Here is a 19,658-nt window from a genome sequence, read left to right as displayed (position 1 = left end):
ATAAGACCTTCGAATGTATCGACTATGCGTTTAAGAGCATGCATACGGGCAACCTTAGGATCACGCATGAAGGCATACTTGTCGAACCGCATGTGAGAGATGTCCGGTCGTGTGAATGTAAGGTATCGTAACGCGCCGCCAACTTACGATATCAGCGGGATCATCGCAGCGAGGCGGGCCGTGGCACCAAGTTTGGCTTTGGTGTCGACCGGTGTCCGATCGAGCTTACAGCGATCATGCCCGCACGCTCTATAATGTCCGCCGTATAATTTTTTCGAGAGAGAAACATGCCGTGCGAAGTCCGGCAATGTGGCCGATACCCGGTAAAAATAATGAGAGGGCCCAAATCCTTCATAGCAAATTCAGCACTAAGCGAGACACGATGGATTTCTGAGAGCATCGAGGAAGTCATGAGAATAATATCATCAACATATAGTGCGAATGTAAGCAATGTCGAACCTCGACAATAAATAAAGAGAGAGTGATCGGACCGCTATGTGAAAAACCAATGGTGGAGACATAGTCCGCAAAGCGTTGGAACCATGCACGGAGCTTGCTTAGGCCGTACAACGATTTCTTGAAGAGACGACATACGATGGGGATGCGTGGGTCCTTAAACCCAATAATACGCATATAAACAAGCCTCATTAAGATTACCGTGTAGGAAAGCATTCTTGACATCCAATCGATGAATGGGCCAAGAGTGTGTAAGTGCAATGCTCAAGACAAAGGCGAATAGTAGCCGCTTGACGACCGACCGAAGGTCTCGTCGCGATCAACTCCAACGTCGAGACACTCGCCATCACGTACAGCAGACGGGCTTTGTGCCTCTCAAAAGAACCATCGTAATTCTTTTTATGACGAAAAATCCACATAGAACGAATAAGATTCACATGGGGGGACGTGGAACCAACTCCCACGTCTTATTATTAATTAGAGCATTATATTCATCAACCATGGCGACTTTCCATTGTGGTCATTTAGAGCATTGACGGATTTCGCGGGAGAGGCGAGATGGAGAGAGTGGAAGTATTTAAGTTGAAAGGTTGTTTGGGTTTGAAAATCCCGCGTTGGCCTCTAGTAACCACGGGAGGGGCCGGGGCGATGACCGCGCGGGGGTGGTAGATCCGGGGCCGGCCACGGGTGGGGCAGCGGGGGAGGGGACGATTGGGCGGTGGCCACCGGCGACCGTGGCCGCCGGGGCGGGGCAGCGGTGGGGGGAGGGGGTCGGGCCGTGTCCACCGGTGGGAGCGGTGGAGGGGTGGACCGAGGGAACGACGGGAGGAGAGTGGAGATAGAAAATGCAAGGTATATGGGGAAATGCCATGGTCCAAGAATTCATAGGACGTTGGGGAGGGGAGTGCATTTGGAGAAGTGAAATCGAGTTTCACAAAGAGACATGCCGTGAGATGATGATTTTGTTGGTGGACAAATCATAACACTTATATCCTCTATGATTCAACGGATAGCCCAAAAAAACACACGGGGCGGATCTTGCTTGTAACTTATGAATAGTCGTAGATGGGAAAAGTGGATAGATAGACACCCAAAAACCCGGAGACGAGAATAGGAGGGGGTTCGTTGATAGAGAACTTGGGTTGGTGATTTATGCCTAAGGACTTTAGTGGGAAGTATATTGAGGAGGTAGGTGGCCATTCGGGAGAGCATGATGCCAAAAAAGAGTGGGGACGGAGGGAAAGGACAAGAAGAGTGCGCACTATGTTGTTAATGGATTTAATTTTTCGTTCCGCTTTGCCATTTTGAGGGGATGTGTGGGCAAGAAAACCGAAAATTTATACCGTTGGAGGCGCAAAAAGATTGAAATTGCCCATTTGCGAATTCCCGCCCATTGTCACATTGAATGTTTTTAATGTCTCTTTCGAACCGAGTCCGTATTAATGCCTTAAAAGATAGAAAGATGGAATACACTTGGGACTTGTTAGAGATAGGAAAAGTCCAAAGAAAATTACTATAATCATCAAGAAAGAAAACATAATAGCGGTGCCCATTAGAACTTAAAACAGAGATGTCCATAAATCGCTATGAATAATGTCAAACGGCATAGTAGTAAACGACAACGAATCGAAAATGGCAATTTAACATGTTTCCCAAAGGACAAGAGGTGCAAAAAGAAGTACGGGCCCTATTACATTCAATTAAGGCATTACTACGAAGAGAACTAAGGATAGCTTTTCCCGATGGCCGAGGCGGGAATGCCACAAGCTAGGTGATGCGGCAAGGAAGGTGGATGGTGCAGTGGACCATTCTGTGGCATTGAGAGGATACAATTCCCCGGTGCTCTCACATCTCATTAGGCGGCTCCCCGTCGGTAAATCCTTCACAGAAAACCCAAGAGGATCAAACTCAACAGAAACATTATTATCCTTAGTGAATTTACGTACGGAAACAAGGTTTTTGATGAGTTTTGGAGCATGCAAGACATTGCGGAGACGTAATTGAGCATTAGGTGGGGGAAGTGATGTATGACCATAGCCTCGAATTGGAATAGTGCTACCATTACCAACAATGATTCGGTGTGCTCAAATTAAAATAAGACGCGAGAGTAAATTCGAGTTGGCTTGCGCGAGAAGTCGCCCTGTCCATGTACCAATTGTCATCCGCTGATGCAAGGATGTAGCATGTACGGGCCGCTCCACGTCCTTCCGGAGGTACCCGAGTCGGGAGGAACGTGCATGGAATAGGCCTCGCCGAGGCCGAGGACCCGCGCCAAGAATGCCGCCGCCGGCCGCGACGTGGCGGGTCGCCGCCGCCACCGTCTCGTCGGCACGGCAGTGGGCAGCCGGCCACCTCGGCGGCCGGGGCAGCGCAGTAGCCCCTCGCCGGTGGTCATTCTGCTGGCCACCGGCCACCACCGGCGCCTCCGCCGCCGCGGCCTCGCTTCCCGCGGTTGGCGTTGTTGTTATTTTTGCCCTTGTTCCCAAGTAGAATTCCCGCCACGATTATTATCACGTCTGTTAGCGGAATTATTGCGACCGCCAGGCGGAGTAGGAGTGTCATTATCAACAACAAGTAGCTCACAGGGTTGGAATCGCGGGCACGTTCCTTGCGCCCGCATCTTCAAGCTTCGAGTGCGAGCACGCGCCCCGAGAAAGAAGGCAAGACATCTTTCCGTTGAAACGGTGGTGACAAAGTGTGCATACGTCTCCCAAGTCGGCCCGAGAAGTCGCAAGCACCGACGTTGATCGGACAATCGGCGACCCGACGTTGGCAAGCCGATCCGCGAGAGACTCGAGCCTATTGTAATAGGCCACAATCGAGCCGAAGTCGGCCATTTTTTGTGGTGGTGAATTCGCCAAGGTACGCCGCCCGCGAGTGTTTGTTATCTTGGAAAAGTTGAGCAACTCGATTCCAAGCCTTCTCGCAACATCATCCGCCACGAGAATAGAGGTAAGAATATCATGGGAGACGGTGGCGTATATCCATTGAAGGACCACCGCATCTAGGCGTTTCCGGAGCGGAAGGTTAGCGCCTTTGTTGCGCCATACGCGGTGAGTTCGAGGGTGTCGGTGGGGTGGTATGATGTGCTCGAGTACGGAGCGAACGCGGGCTAGGACTTTGAATAGGGTTGCCCATTCGTGATAATGGTAGGTTTCCATGTTCAGAGTGATTGGGATTAAGGATTTCACATTCGTGACGGTTGCGAATGGAAATTTTTGTTGTCGGCCATGGGGGGAGAAGAGGAAGGAGGAAGGGACGGCTAGGGTTGGGGTCGAAAGAGAAAGAAAGAGAGGTGGACGGTAGGGTTTGGGAAGGAAACCTAGTCCGATACCATGTAGTAAATCAATCCGTGCCTCGTATTGATGTATCAAAGTTATTATATACAAAGTAGGTATCCCTAATTAGAATGATACTAGCCTAAATTACAGGACCTGATTACAATACATAAGGAAGGGAATATTTACAATATTTATACTATTACATAGTCTATCAAATTCATTTCAGGGAAAATAATAGTTCAATTTATTTAGAACATTCCTCGTCGTTGTGTAATGATTGTCCAAATCCGATTACTTAATTCCGTCTTCATATATTAATTCTTTTCGGTAGTACTGGCTACAATTTACATGATACCATCTTCAATCAATTAGTTGTATTACCAAAAAAAAAAAAAAAAAGGAATTACATGAAAATGCATTTTTAAGAATTATTTTGAATAAGTATAAGTTGTGTCTTAATTTATTTTTCAACATTTAGTTCACATATTTTGATTATAATTCGTTAACTCTTTTTACGTAAAAATCAAGGGAGGATTCAATGTAAACTATTATGAAATTTTTTAACATTTATAGAAAAACACTTTGTATTGCTTTTAATAATACAAAGGCGGTTGGTCTTTTAAAAAGGGAATTAAACCCTATTTAAAAAATATTTTTCATGTGAAATGTAGTTGTCACATTTTAAATTTGATTGTTAGAGATGGTCTTGGTTATTTTGAAGATTCTATTCAAAAAGTTAGAAATGCGGTTGCTTTTCTTTTTCGGAAAAAGGTCAAATATAACCCCTGTACTATCAAATAAGGGCCAAATATACCCCTCGTTATACTTTCGGTCTAAATATACCCCTCCAGTTATACTTTCGGTTCAAATATACCCTTTCTCCGTTAAGTTTTCTAAAGTGGACAGATACTCACATATGGCATTAACATTTTTGGTAAGGTGAACGCCACGTGACATGCCACCTCACACCCCCAACCCATTTTACCTCCTCCCTTCACTTCTTCCACCGTTGCAAATCATCCAACTTAACAAATCAAAATGAATTTTTTTTTTTTTTTTGGCTATGTATGCATCAGTCCACAAAAATAAATAAAGTTAAAACCAACCAAAAAAACATGTGCAGAATTGCTTATTTACGAACACCTTTGTAACACACAAAACCACATCCAAGATAAAAATTTACTTTCCCATAAAAATGAATCATAAACAGTTTCTCTATGTGCATTAATTTCCAAAAACGTACATGTCAATAATTGCTTACTTATTAATTGGCTTGGTACCTAGATTGGACAAGAAGCCGGTATATTTGTGATTTTCGGTGATGAAAGTGACGTCCTTGTCTGATAATTGATGAGTGGTTTGTTCTTGAGGACGAGGAAACAGGGTAATCGGGGACGGGGGTCACGTTCTCCTTCCACCGGCGGCACATCGCCATACCTCCGCCAAGACCACTTCGCTGGACAAAAACAGAGCACAATCCAACCCATATTTGCAACGGTGGTGGAAGAAGAAGGTGAAGGGAAGAAGTAAAATGGGTTGAGGGTGTGAGGTGACATGCCACGTGGCGTCCACCTCACCAAAAATATCAATTGCCACATGTGAATAGAAGAGATTGGTGCTTCTGTAGAAATATTCTTTGGCCGTTACTGTACTTACATTAGTGGAATTTTATCTTCCTATTGACTGAAAGTGGGAAACATATATAGTTGCATATGCAAAGATAAGAAATGTCCTAGATCCATCTTATCCAAGTACTAGCATTTTGGTCCATCTCCTCGAATCGTTCTTTGTTTTAGTTATTTGGAAATGGAAAAGTGAAATGTCCAATTCATTTTAGGGAAAATAATAGTTCAATTAACTTAGAATATTCCTCGTGTTTTAATTATTTGGAAATGGAAAAGTGAAAAGTCCAATTCATTTCAGGGAAAATAATAGTTCAATTTATTTAGAACATTTTTCGTCGTTGTGTAATGATTGTCCAAATCCGATTACTTAATTCCGTCTTCATATATTAATTCTTTTCTGTAGTACTGGCTATGATTTACATGATACCATCTTCAATCAATTAGCTGTATTACCAAAAAAAAAAAAAAAAAAAAGAATTACATGAAAATGCATTTTTAAGAATTATTTTGAATAAGTATAAGTTGTGTCTTAATTTATTTTTCAACATTTAGTTCACATATTTTGATTATAATTCGTTAACTCTTTTTACGTAAAAATCAAGGGAGGAAAAATAAATCAATTGTCTTGGTCAACTAGTTACGGTAAAGAGGAGTTAAAGTCAACCCTTACGTACGATTACTATAAATAAAAGAAAGCAGAAACGAACATAAAACAAAAACGTGTAAAATATTCACACAAAATAATACTAACAAAAGTAATTCTTCTAAGTACCATGTAGGGCTGTGCATGTTAACGGTTAAACCAATAACCCGAACCGATTATTGAGTTATTGGGTTAATGGTTCGGGTTAATGGATTATCGGTTGGTGCGGGTGGTGTTTTTGGTTATTGGCTTATTGGTTCGGGTCGCGGGTTGGCCTATTTTTGTTAACGGGTTACCCGATAACCCGATAATAATTTAATTAATTACACTTCTACCCTTTCATATATATTATCATTTAAGTATCTTGCTTGATTCAATATTAGGAGATGTATGAGTCTAATATCAATGTTCAAAGGAAGTAGTTTTAAAACAAAAGAAAAATAGAGATCCGTATGATTATTTGATCTAATAGATGAGGTGGAAGAAGTATTCTCTCAGTACTCCTCATTTTCTAATTACCTGTGCTAACAAAGTTCCATTCTGTGCTTCATAATATCTGCTGGATCAAATGCTTCTTTGGTTGTCATCCCATAGTTTATTTGGGAGCAATAGAAAGTATAACTGATTGTTGACAGACAAAGCAGGTTCCACTGGTGGTTAAGCCATTTTTTTGTTGTGTGAAATCTTAACGGTTAACCCGATAACCGAACCGATAACACACAATAACCGATAACACACAATAACCGATTAACCGATAACCCATTAATCGATATTTTAACGGTTCTTTAACGGTTTAACATATCTACAAACCGATAACCAATAATTTAAACCGATAATTTTGAAACCCGAACCGAACCGACCGATATGCAACCCTAGTACCATGCACCAAAACACTCAAAAAATGGTCAGATAAAGTAGAACAGAACGAGCGCAAAACAAAAACGTTTTTTGACCCAATGCTAGAGATTGTGAGAGCAAAGTGGAAGTGGGAATACCATTCACATCCAAATATTTTATAAAATATTTAACAGCCAAACATGTGTGCAACCAACGCCCAATGGTAGCAGAAAATAAATGGTATAAAGTATTTTAGCTACACGAAATGCAAGAACCAAATAAAGAAAAGAAAAAGTAAATTAAACATGAAACCAAAAAAGGAACCCCCAAATTGGAAATCGGAATCTTGTTCTAGCTGAAGAAGCTTTTAATTTTGGGAAAAGGGTCTAATATACTCCGCTACTTTAGTTTATTGGTTAACTTTGCTCTCCGTTAGCCAAAGTAGTCAAATATACCCCTCCGTTAGCCAAAGTATACACATTTATCGGTTTATTGCCAAAACTGAGCCAGTACACTAGTTTGGATTTAAGATAATTGTGAGCTTCTAACAAGGTTTTCACTTCCATCCCAAATTGATGTTTGTTTTGAATTATTATTTCCTTGGTTTTATTTATATGGAAGTATTTGGGTTGGTATACATTTTAAAATATTAGAAAGATTTTTTTACCTGTACTTACAGTTTCTTTCTCTTTATAAAAGAATATAACATTTATATCATGCTGGTCCCAACAAGTCATGTCTTTAAGGGTAAAATGACAATTCTAAAACTAAATTGCTGTCAAGAAGAGAAACGTGTTATTCTTTTCGGGCTAGACTAAAAAAATTGTGTGACATTGTATGGGATAAGAAAATATATGGATTCAAATATAGTTGGGTGCACCAATGTGCTCACGTTGATAATTGAAAAGAAAAGACAAAATACATATACGAAGACACTCAAATTTCGACTCAACTTGATCAATTTGACTCTTAAAACTTATCCAATGATCAACTTACTCATGCACCTATGCGTATTTTATATATGACTAATATGAAATAAAATACAACTACTTTGATAAGAGCATAAAACCTGTGTTAATTTGTACTACCAATTACTATAGCTGATTTTGACCTAAATAGTGGCTTCAGCGTCACTAAAATTATGTAGCTACTGTGTGTTTGGACTTCGGAGTAGTACTCTTGGACATAAAAAAATATTTGAAGTTAGAAGTTGGAAAAATGTTTGTGGAAGTGGAGTTGTGTGTTGAGATAGCAACGGGCTTTTTGGTAAAGAAAATTTGTCAATGGTAGCTGGAACAATTTATTTAGAATTTAAATAGTACTCTTTCAAACATTATTTTAACTCTTAATAATTATTTAAAGTTGAATTTCAAAGTTTTCCGAAATTTTGTGATATGTTATGAACTATTTTACAAGATTGATAATTGGATGTATTATTAAGTGTAAATTATACCACTTGCACATTAAGTGATAAATACAACTTGCACTTGCAAGTTGTATCTTAGTTGTAGAAAGTTGTATATCTTAGTTGTATCAAGTTGTAGAGCAAGTTGTACAAGTTGTATATTGTAGGTTGAGGGGTAAACTTCTTCTATAAATAAGGAGCTATGTCTTCTCATTTGTAACATCAAGAAAAGATGATAATATAATCTCTCCCTCCTCTCTTCAAAGTTATTGATTAGCTTCTCTTATTTATTTGTAATTATATATAGTTTTATAACATGATACAAATATTAACATGCAATAAAGTAAGATTATTGTTTGCAAGTTGCTAAGAAAAAAAAAAAAGGAGGGCCGCCAAGTGTGACTTTGGTTCAGCAACTCGTGAAATTCCTCCTTGAAATGTGACCTTAAAGTTTGGAACAAAATTATCTGATCAGAAATTGATCAATCATAATTGATTTGATGCCTTCAGAATCAAGTAGTCCGTACTACTGTAGATGACTGCTTGCGGATAAAATATTTCAATTGCCAGGTCATAACTAGTTGGATAATGGCATGTATTACTTTCAAAAATTCCTTCCTTACGTTTCACTTTCCGATTTCAAATCATAATTTCATATTTTAATTTTAAATTAGTGTTTATTGATGAAATTTGCCCTAAATTTCAATTTTATATCATGATTTTAAATATCAAATTTTTCAAAAAGTAGAATTTGAGATTCCAAATCATTATTTCAATTTTTTTAAATGTCAAACTTGACCCATAAGTTTAAATTTTGTATAAAAAGATCCTTAAGATGATAGATATATTTTTTTAAATGTAAAACTTAACACAAAGTAACAATGTTGGTTTGTCTTCTCGATCATCATGTCGAAAATATTACATGCTCTACGTGAAAAGATTATTCGTACCGTATGGAGGATTATATATTAAAAAGAGGGAAAAGGCTCAAATATGCCCCTCTACTTTATTTTGTTAGCTAACTTTACCCTCCGTTAGCGATAGTGAACAAAAATACCCCTGCCGTCTTCAAAGTTCACACTTATACCCCTATTTTGATGAACCTTCAAATCTTCTTAAATTATCCGATTTCAAAAAAAATTATCCACTCCCTCTATTGACCCGACCTACCCTCCTATCATCATCAAGCTTCACCTGAATCATCTTTCATGAATAAATAAAGAAAGAAGCAAAAACACATCCATAACTGAATAATTAGCAAAAAGATGAGAATTCTTACGTTAGGCAAGATAGGAACTCAACAGGAAGATTGAAAATCAACGACGAGTTTCCCTTGATATAAACTGAACAATTCTCAGTATATATTGAAAACGCTGGTCACTGCAAATATATGAGGAAACCAGAAAAAGGAAAACTGTAATGAATAATTTAAGTCATAAAAGCAAAATGGAACCCAAATCAAAGTACATAAAGACTTCCCATCTGGGAATCACAATTAATTAAAGTAGCTAATGTGAAAACGTCAACATATTCCGCTCTTACTTAATTAAGGAAATACAATAAAAGCAGTGTTGGATTCACACATAACTACTAAAACTTAGCTAAATTTGAAAAGAAAACACTGAATTTCTTTCTTGAAAGTACCTATGAAAAAGGAGGGAGGAAGCAAGTGATGGGTTTGTTATTAATTTTGCTCCATTTTGAATTAGGTTTTTGAAAAAGTTTGATTCTTTAATGGAAATTTTGTTGTAGGTGACTTTATTTTTGAGTCATATGGTTCTGTTAAAATAGGAGAACTGTGATTCTTGATCACCATATTTGAGTTGTATTAAGGCTTCTGAGAGAGTGTTGGTGTGTATTTGCTAAATGTTTATAATTCTTGAAAATACCTAAGAAGAAGGAGGAAGGAAGAAAGTTATGGGTTTGCTTCTTTCTTTTTCTCCACGAAAGAAGATGAAGGTGAAGCTTGTTGTTGATGATGATGATGATAGGCGGGTCAGGTCAGGTCAATAAAGGGAGTGGATAATTTTTTTGAAATCGGATAATTTAAGAAGATTTGGGGGTTTTCATCCAAAATAGGCGTATAAGTGTGAACTTTGAAGAAGGCAGGAATATTTTTGTTCACTATCGCTAATGGAGGATAGAGTTAGCTAATAAAATAAAGTAAAAGGGTATATATGACCCTTTTCCCTTAAAAAGAGTAGTTTCATTACAACTTTTATTCAATTTTCCTTTTAATTGAACTGAACTTATATCAATAGATGTTGTATTTTTCATAAATGCCTTCTAGTACAATATTAATTTTGTTATAAACTAAGATTTTCTCATTTGGTAAGATTGTATAATTAAATAGGGGAAGTTTTGGTAGTTTTCACAATTTGTGGTGTTTTCATGTTTATTAAAAAAAATATAACTTAAGAAATTCAAACTGCATGTCTAAACAAAACTTCAACTTCAAATCAATCTAATTTCAAATCATGTCCAAACGGGCCTCTATAGCATCAGTTTGACCGTAAGTAAAGCTAATTTGACTTAAGATGTTAAGTTTATGGGTGTGTTTGATACTCAGGAAAATGATTTTCTAAAAAATAAGTAGTTTTTTATTTAAATATTACTTTAGTGTTTAGTAAGCAAGCAAAAAATATTGTCTTTGACCAAATGAATTTGTATACAATCTATTCTAAGTTTCAAACACTATGGGGCAGGGGGGTGGGACGTAGGGGCCGAGTGTGGGCTGGTGGCGATCGAGGCTATGGGGGTGGGGGTGGGTTGGGGGCGTATTGAAGGGTGTTGAGGAGATAATCAATGTGGAATATCACTTATAAAAGTTGTTTTCCCTGATTTAATTAGGAAAGTCATTTTTTTGGACTTTAAGGACTTGCTTTTCTAGAAAAAATGTTTTCCAAAACATTGGGATCTATAGAAACTCTGTGCCTCCTATTAGAGCATACTCCCGAAACTAGATTTACTCTGTCTCAACGATTTACCTACCAAACATATGTTTTCCTCCATACCAAACACGCCCTATATCAGAACAATGATATTTTCTTCCTTTGAGTGATTTCTTATTAATTAACTGTCAAATAATGGCACACAGATTATCTGATATTTTAATCGGGAGTGCTTTTCTCTTTGATAGGTCATATGCAACACGAATGTGAATTAGTCGAACTAACAGATGTCAGATATCAAATGGTTCAAATAAAGATTCTATCACTACTCAAAACTTGTTTCACTTTAGTATAATAAAAGAAATGATCGTACGTGTCACAAAAATTTTCATTAGGCAGGGAATTGTATTTGTACTTTCTTATATATGTTAGGCTATTTGATTTACTATTAGTGGCGTACGCAGAATTTTTCATAAATAGTGTCACCATGTAAAAGAGTGAGAAACTGAATAAATCACTACAATGTTATCATATTATAAAAAGACAACTCAAATCATATTAATAAATTTAGGGTAGAATGAGCTAGTTCAAACTCGCGACCTCAGCCCCAAAATCGTAGCGCCTAACCAACAGACCAGCGCACAATTTTGTGTAGAAGCAGTGTCACTTTATTAATTTGACCTTTAAGTTCGTTTTATTTATTCTTTTATATATGAATATCTAGTAAAAAAATTCAACGAAGCAGTGTCGCGTGACACCCCTCGGACTTACTTAAATCCTCCCCGGTTAAATTACTGTAATTTCCAGTCACACTAACATGTTAGACTAGAGGGGTTGAAACTTGAGAAGAAAAGAAAGAAAAGAGAAAAAAAAAAAAAAAAAAGTGAACGTACGTCCTTTATACAATATTCGGTTGTCTTTCGCGTATGGTAGTTGAAGACCGATCGATAGATCATCAAATTTTAGTTCTTAATTTCACATGCGAAAGTTCCTCACTTTAGCATTTTCTTCGCCTATAAGCCTATAATTCTCTATTCTACGAACCATACCTTACTATAAAAAAAAGTATCAATATACAACCTCATGCTTATCAACTATCAATAATACAAGAAAAAAAGTATTCATAATACCAAAAAGGCTAGCTGTCCTTTTTCCCTTGGCTTTAGTTTATTTTAATTGGCCTTTTCTACTTTTGCATCTTGGTATTTAATTAATAATCTTGTTTTCTTTCTTATCAGTAAGTATATATCTTCATTTTTCTTCAAACCCCTACCTCCTAACATTCGAAAAAATGAACAAATTAAAGAAAAGTGGAGTAAGTTGTATTCATACTAAGAGTCAAAATTGGAGAGTTATGTATATCCACCATGAGCAACCATATTATATCAGAGTAGGGAAAGAATGCTTGGAAAAGAATAAGTTAGGTAAGAAGCACTTGTTGATAGGTTGGGACCACAGTCACAGAAAGGTTGTGACATTACCCTTAAATTAATGAAATAAACAAAAATCGTATAATCTAGCTGTTGATTAAAGGCATACATAAGATAATAAATATGGAATGTAACCTCCATTTACTTGCACGGTAAAGCCTCTACCAGGGGCGGAGCCAGAACATTTGATAAGGGGTTCAAGAAAAAGGGACTGGATGAAAAAGGGTTAAAAAGTGTTGTTACAGAGAATCAAACCCACAACTATGGGCTCAATAATACCTTTCCATTAGGCTAAGCTTCTACAATATGTTAAGGGGATGCAACATTAATATTTATACATGAATCAAAAAAATGACCCCATATCTATTTTTTGTTTTTTTCCGAAGGGGTTCGATTACTTAGACTCCTACACCCTATAATTCCGCCCCTGGCCTCTACACTATCATGGACCTTGACCTAGAATAACAAATAACCTAGTACCGGATCTAGGATTTAAATATTATAGGCTCAACCTTCAAGATTTTTAGCTCAACTCATTGTATTTTAAAAATTGTGGGTTCATATCTACTAGTAGTTACTGCAATTTTGATAAATTTTTACACATAAATTTATCTTTCTCCTTCAAAATAGAGGTTTAATTGAACCCCACCTAGAATGCTATGCATCCGCCACTGACCTAGTACATTATCGTGTACTCTAACCTAATATATACGAAGTAACCTAATGTTTTATTTTCTAAGCTACCAGATTCACTTATTATGAAATATGAAATACTATTATATTTAGTTAGATCTTAATAACTTGACAATATAATATTATATTTATGATATTAATTAATATATAGATTAAGATAAATTAGATTAATTTCTAAATACAAATATAACTAAAGATAGTGTATATTATCACACTTGGAATCTGATCTATGACCTAAAGCTAGTGTTGAACCATCTTTTGTCAGTATACTAGAATCATTACTCATATCAAGGGATTCAATAATTTATATGTATATAAAAAATTATATTATTTTGAGATGACCGTGCCTCTCTACTTAGCTCCGCTCGGGCGCACTCCCTCCGTTTCAATATAGTGACATTGTTTCGATTTTGAGACTCAAATAAATTTTTTTATTACAATTTTTTCATGTCCTCTAAATATTTTAATATTAATTATTTTAATTTAAAAAATTTTTACGTAATTTTCAGATATATTATTTTTATTTCAAAAACTTTAAAGGCTCTATATCTAAATTCATGATCAAAATTTAAAAATTTGAATCTCGAAATTTGAAAGTGCCACAAGACCGAGGAAATGATATACTAGTAAAATATATAATCCACTATAAAAAAAAATGACGCAAATGGAAAAATACACGAGATTTTAAACTGTTGTTTAAACGGCATTAATCGCGGGTTTGGGGAATATTTTACGGTTGTTATAAATAGTTAACCATAGACCTCCCTTTCCCACAATTATACATCTAACATAAAGCAAATAAAAACAAAAGCTGGAAACACAAGAAACCCAAAACACACAACAAACATCTCAAAAATGAAGAAACTTATCCTACTAATCTTCAACATAATGCTCCTCTCAATAGGCTACTGTGGTGGCCCTTTAATCTCTCGTCTCTACTTTATTCATGGTGGTCAACGAATTTGGATACCCAGTATGTTACAAACAGTTGGTTGTCCAATTATATTAATACCCCTAGCCCTGGCTTACTTTCAACGAAGAAAGATCGAAGGACCTGAGGCTAAAATCGTCTTTATAACACGACAAGAGTTGATATCATCGGCTGGTGTCGGAATAATCGCTGGTCTTGACGGTTATTTAAACTCATGGGGCCCAGCTAAATTACCTGTTTCAACTTCAACTTTAATTAACGCAACTCAACTAGCGTTTACTGCGTTATTTGCAGTGCTTATTGTTAAGCAGAAATTAACAGCGTATTCGACGAATTCAGTGGTTTTGTTGATTGCTGGTGCTGCCACGTTAGCTTTAAGAGCTAATGGTGATAGACCTGAGGGTGAGTCTGGAAAGGATTATGTGTTGGGGTTTGTTATGACGTTTATTGGTGCAGTGTTATATGGGTTAATGTTGCCGTTAATTGAGTTGATTTATAAGAAGGCGAAAAGAGCTGTTACGTATACTACTGTGTTGGAGATTCAGATGGTTATTGGTGTTTCTGCTACTGTGTTTTGCACTGTTGGAATGATTATTAACAAGGATTTCCAGGTAAATTTCCTTTTCTTTACAGAATTTAATCGGGAAAAAGGCTTTTTTTGCGGTAGATTTAAGTTTCCAACTGTTGTAGGAGCATTTTTATACCAGGAAAATATGTTTTTCTTATCTGGTTTTGAAACTTGTAAGATAATAATTCATTTTCAATCATTTGAGTGTTATTTACTCCATCCTATTTTTTGTTGTGCTCTCAGTACTCTGAGATCCAATGAGAGACGAGTCGGTAGTTAGTCTCGTCCGCTAATCGAATATATTTACACGGTAGGGCCTTCGCCAACCTAACTTAAACTATAATTCTGTTTTATCCTTTATATAACACATTAAGAACATAAATTTCAATATTTCAAATTTTATGTTTAATCAGATAGGTTTACAATTGAAACGAAACGAAACGAATAATATTAATTTGTCTCTTTCAAAAAGAATGTAAGTGCGCGCTACAAAGATTGATTTAAAAAAAAATCTTTTGGCTTAATTTGGGTAAGTGTTAATTTTAATCTTTTAGGAAAAAGTTCACACGTTTAAAAACTCGAATACGACACATTCGCAAAAAAATTCTGAATTTCTCCAAAAATATTGTGCGGTTCATGTTTGGATCCTTCAAAACTACATTACTTTGGAAGGATCCGACACGCACCCATCAATATTTTTGAAGAATTCGAGTAACATAGATTACCACAAGTTGCAACTCTTTTAAATATATTATTTAAAAATATAAGTAAAAAATATGTTAAAAGCAAGTTACTATTTGACTCGTTAAATAATTGGAGTACGGAGTAATAGTGTTCAGCCTATGTTCTGTCTGGCCAGCCTTACCTTTTCTAGCTGTCTATATAGTTTTTTTTTTTTTTTGTCTGTATATTAAAATCAGGGAAAAGGGTCAAATATAATAAAGTTTATTGGCTAATTTTGCTCTTCTTTAATCAAAGTAGTAAAATATACCCCTTCATTAGCTAAAGTATATAGATATATCCTTGAATGGATGGAAAATCTCAAATCAGCCAAAATTACTCATTTAACTAAAATTACCCATATCCATCACTTAAATCCGGCCCGACCCACAAAATTATTCTCTTCCCCCACGCCCCCTCGTAATATACCCCTCTATGCGGCCTAAACTACCTGAACTACTCGGTACCTCAGCAATTTCCAATTCTTTACCATACCCATCTGAGATATCAGCTGAACTAACTTTCAATTTACAATTTTCATCCATTGCAGAGAGAAAATTAGTTTGACTACTAGTTTGAGCAGTGAAACCTAGGTGGCGTATTTCTTGGAAGGGAAACAGAGAGTTCCTAGTACTTGATTTTTGGGGAAAACATGATGTTTCCTAGAATGAATATGTGGGAGTTCGGTTGGAAAGTTTGTAGTAGTAGTACAAGAAGATATAATTGGGATTTTCTATAAACATCAAAAATTGGACAAAACCTGTTAGAAAAATTTGCACAGAACTGAACCAAACTCAAACCAAAACATCCCTCAAAACTGTCTCAAACTAAAACTCAAAATATGGTTTCAAGACATAACCATAAATGAGCTAAACAATTGGTTTCAACACATGAACTAAAACCAGATTATGATCAAAACTCGGGACTGAGTAGTTTAGGTCGCGTAGGGGTGTGTGTGTGGGGTTGCGTTGTTGGGGGGGGTGGGGGTGGGGGGAGGGAATAATTTTGTTGGTCGGATCTAAGTGATGGGGTTTGGGGGGGGGTCGGGGGGTACTTTGGCTAACGAAGGGATATATTTGATTACTTTGACTAACGGAGAGTAAAATTAGTCAATAAATTAAAATAAAGGGATATATTTGACCCTTTTCCCTTAAAATAAAGATAGAATCTCCTACATTTTCTCGAGTTGATTTCGTATGCAAAGTCTTTTAGCATTAAAAAAAAAAAAAAAAAAAAAAAATACTCCGTAGGTAATAGACTTGTTTTCCCTATTAGAGACAGAAAAAAAGAGACCTATTTACTTATTTCTGGGGTCATAATCATATTCCTCACTTATTTCGGGTAAAAATCAAAATCTTCTACCTAAAAGAAGAAAGCGATTTTTGATAAATCCAATATTCTGCCATTATTGTCTACTCTTTTCTTTTGTCTAGACTTTGTATGTTTTCTCATAGCAATGCTATATTTATCCTCACACGTAGGGGTGTGTACATGGATCGGATTGTTTCGGATTTTTTAAACACCAAACCAAATCAATTGCGTCGGGTTTTAAAATTTATACACCAAACTAAACCAATAAAATTCGAGTTTTTTAACCTCGGGTTTTCTCGGGTTTTTCGGGTTTTCGGTTTTCTCAGGTTTTTCGAGTTTTTTTTCGGAATAGTCTTGATACAAAACATATAACTTTTACTTCAAATATTTCTTTAGTCCTAGTAAGATATAATTATATAATTAGGGTGTTTCTTAAGAAAATAACACAAAATGTGAGAAGAGTAATGATATTGTATTAAAATATTCAATAAAAGCTAATATAATCGGTTAAAATAAATATTGCTAATTAACAAGCCATAAAAGAAAATGATCATAATCTAAAAATACTAAATCATGCTAAAATAAGTATTAATTACATGACAAAGAAAAAAAACTTAAGTTATGTATTTTACTCTCTAAATCAATTATGCAAAACTAAAGAATAGATATCCAACATTATTGTCATTCCTAGTGGAAAATTGAATTTCTTTTGTTAAGATTAGCGTTGAGTTGGTTTTGGTTTGGACTTTATTTGAGTTAAACATCCAAGGATATAAAACTTATTGACATTCTAATTTAAGAAGAATAATATGATAATAGATAAAAAATTACGAAAAAATTTAAGAAATATTTATAAATTACTTTACAAATAAATATTTTTATGTATAAAATATTTTAAAAATTGAATACGTGTAATGTCGGGTTGGTTTGATTCGGTTTGACTTTTTTTAGTTAAATCAAACCAAACCAATTATGGGTTTGTTTTTAACACCAAGTTTAAACCACTAGTCGGGTTTTTTTTCCGGTTTGACTCTGTTTATCGATTTGATGCGGTTTACTTTGTACACCCCTACTCACACGTATGTTAGAAGATGACATCGGCCTACCGCCAACCATCTAAAATTGGAGTTATTTACAAACTCATAGTACCTTCGTTCTTATCTTCTTAGGGGAGTACCTAAAATGGGCAAGATTTTAGAGTTGCAATACTTTATTTCAGAAAGTAACCTTATTCCACGTACACAACTAAAAATAAGGGATTTCTAACAAAATTTCCGATGGAACTGCTAGAAATTGACTCATTAGAAACCTTTTCGACGGATCTTCGACTAACTTTTCTTTGAAAATTTTCTTAACTATGAGTCAATTTTCCACGGGACATGGGAAATTTGCGTTTTGTAGTAATAGAAGTTTCACGTGCATACACTCAAATGCAGATGGCGTATCTAATTCCATGATACACCTCAACATGGATTGACAAAATTAATTTCTCTTTTTTTTCCCAATAAAGTTGCAACAAGTCCTAAAAGGTTAAAAGGCAACAGCAAATTTTAGAAAACTATTAGCACGTAGATACTTCCACTAAGAAAAGTTTTAAAAAGGAAAGAGAATAAATCCCTTTTGTGTATACTTTCTAGTCAAACGTAATAAGATCGAGAACAAATTCATTTGGTTTGTGCTTTCTATTCTACTTGCTCTTCTTTCCTTAAGCCATTCTATACCATACATAAAGTTAATTTATTCAATTTAGATAAGAAGAATCAATAATAGCCAAAACATATTAACGAATGATTTTGACAGGCGATTCCAAGGGAAGCAAGTCGTTATGCCATTGGAGAAGTTAAGTACTATATGGTACTAGTATGGTGTGCCATTATTTGGCAATTTGTGCTATTGGGATTAGTTGGAGTAATCTTTTATTCTTCGTCTTTGCTCTCTGGAATTATAGGCGCTTTCTTACTTCCTGTTACTGAAGTCTTAGCTGTAATTTTATTTCGCGAAAAATTTCAAGCTGAAAAAGGAGTTGCTATTTTCTTAGCTCTATGGGGATTTGTTTCGTACTTTTATGGTGAATATGAGCAAAGTAAGAAGGAGAAGAAGATGAAGCTGAAGAAAACCGAGAGCCAAATATCTCAACAATTAGATATGGACCAAACGGCACATGTTGTGTAGCAGAGTTATGGCCCATTTAGTTTCTTTTATGGAAAATTTACTTATCATAAAACTTCTACAGGAACATTTATGAATAGTAACTACCTTTATTTTATTTATCGTTCACAGCTAAAATATTTTCTTAAATTACACATCATAACTGTCCGTATTTCACAAATTTCTCTTTTAAATTGATTTTCTCTCACCTCTCAAATCTATTTCTCCCTCACCCTTCTCTTTCTCTCTCTCCGTTCCCTCTCCTGCCCCAGATCTTTTCTCTTTACACAAATCCCTATGAGAGAAGAGATTTTATTCGACCCTCCATATTTTTTTCTCTCAATTTTATCATTAATCAATACCCAAATGAAGGTTTCTTACGCAATTTTGTTTTCTAACGGGAACGGAAGTTAGGTGTGTGTTGTTTCACAATGTTGAATCTCTTCTCTCATTGATAACCCGGTCCGATCCATTCCCAAATTTTCATCTTCCACCTGCTCTTGTGGTGGCCAATGGCAGTTCCAGGTGTGTGAGTAAAAGTCTACCATAAAGAGTGATTGGAGCCATTTCCAGTGGGATTGGAGCAAGAAAAATCTAAACTTGAATTTTAGAATTTGAATAATTTGTTGCCTGAACTTGCCGGTTCATATCAATCCCTTTACCAATGAATTTCTGGCGATAAAAGACCCATCAATCAGCTTGAATCAAAGAAATTAGGA

At 36.0% G+C, this 19,658-nt stretch overlaps 1 protein-coding gene across 1 annotated transcript; it reads left to right on the top strand.

Annotated features, from left to right (window-relative positions):
- The first annotated feature begins 12,492 nt into the window (after nt 1-12,492).
- LOC132034849 (purine permease 1-like) lies at nt 12,493-18,987 on the top strand. The gene is made up of 3 exons (XM_059425195.1): nt 12,493-12,606; nt 14,021-14,803; nt 18,592-18,987. Exons 1-3 carry the CDS (start codon nt 12,493-12,495, stop codon nt 18,961-18,963), a joined length of 1,269 nt encoding a protein of 422 aa, XP_059281178.1. The 3' UTR covers nt 18,964-18,987.
- Nucleotides 18,988-19,658: the final 671 nt, after the last annotated feature.

Source organism: Lycium ferocissimum, chromosome 10 (assembly GCF_029784015.1).
Source record: "Lycium ferocissimum isolate CSIRO_LF1 chromosome 10, AGI_CSIRO_Lferr_CH_V1, whole genome shotgun sequence".
Taxonomy (NCBI): domain Eukaryota; kingdom Viridiplantae; phylum Streptophyta; class Magnoliopsida; order Solanales; family Solanaceae; genus Lycium; species Lycium ferocissimum.
Note: the sequence above shows the minus strand (reverse complement) of the source record. Positions and strands in the feature narration are given on the sequence as shown.

Bases quoted from the DNA above. Each gene is read 5' to 3' on its own strand.
- LOC132034849 (XM_059425195.1), top strand. From the start codon at position 12,493: ATGTATATCCACCATGAGCAACCATATTATATCAGAGTAGGGAAAGAA. The intron at 12,607-14,020 runs GTTGTGACATTA...AGTTAACCATAG, and splicing joins GGGACCACAGTCACAGAAAG to ACCTCCCTTTCCCACAATTA. The intron at 14,804-18,591 runs GTAAATTTCCTT...TGATTTTGACAG, and splicing joins TTATTAACAAGGATTTCCAG to GCGATTCCAAGGGAAGCAAG.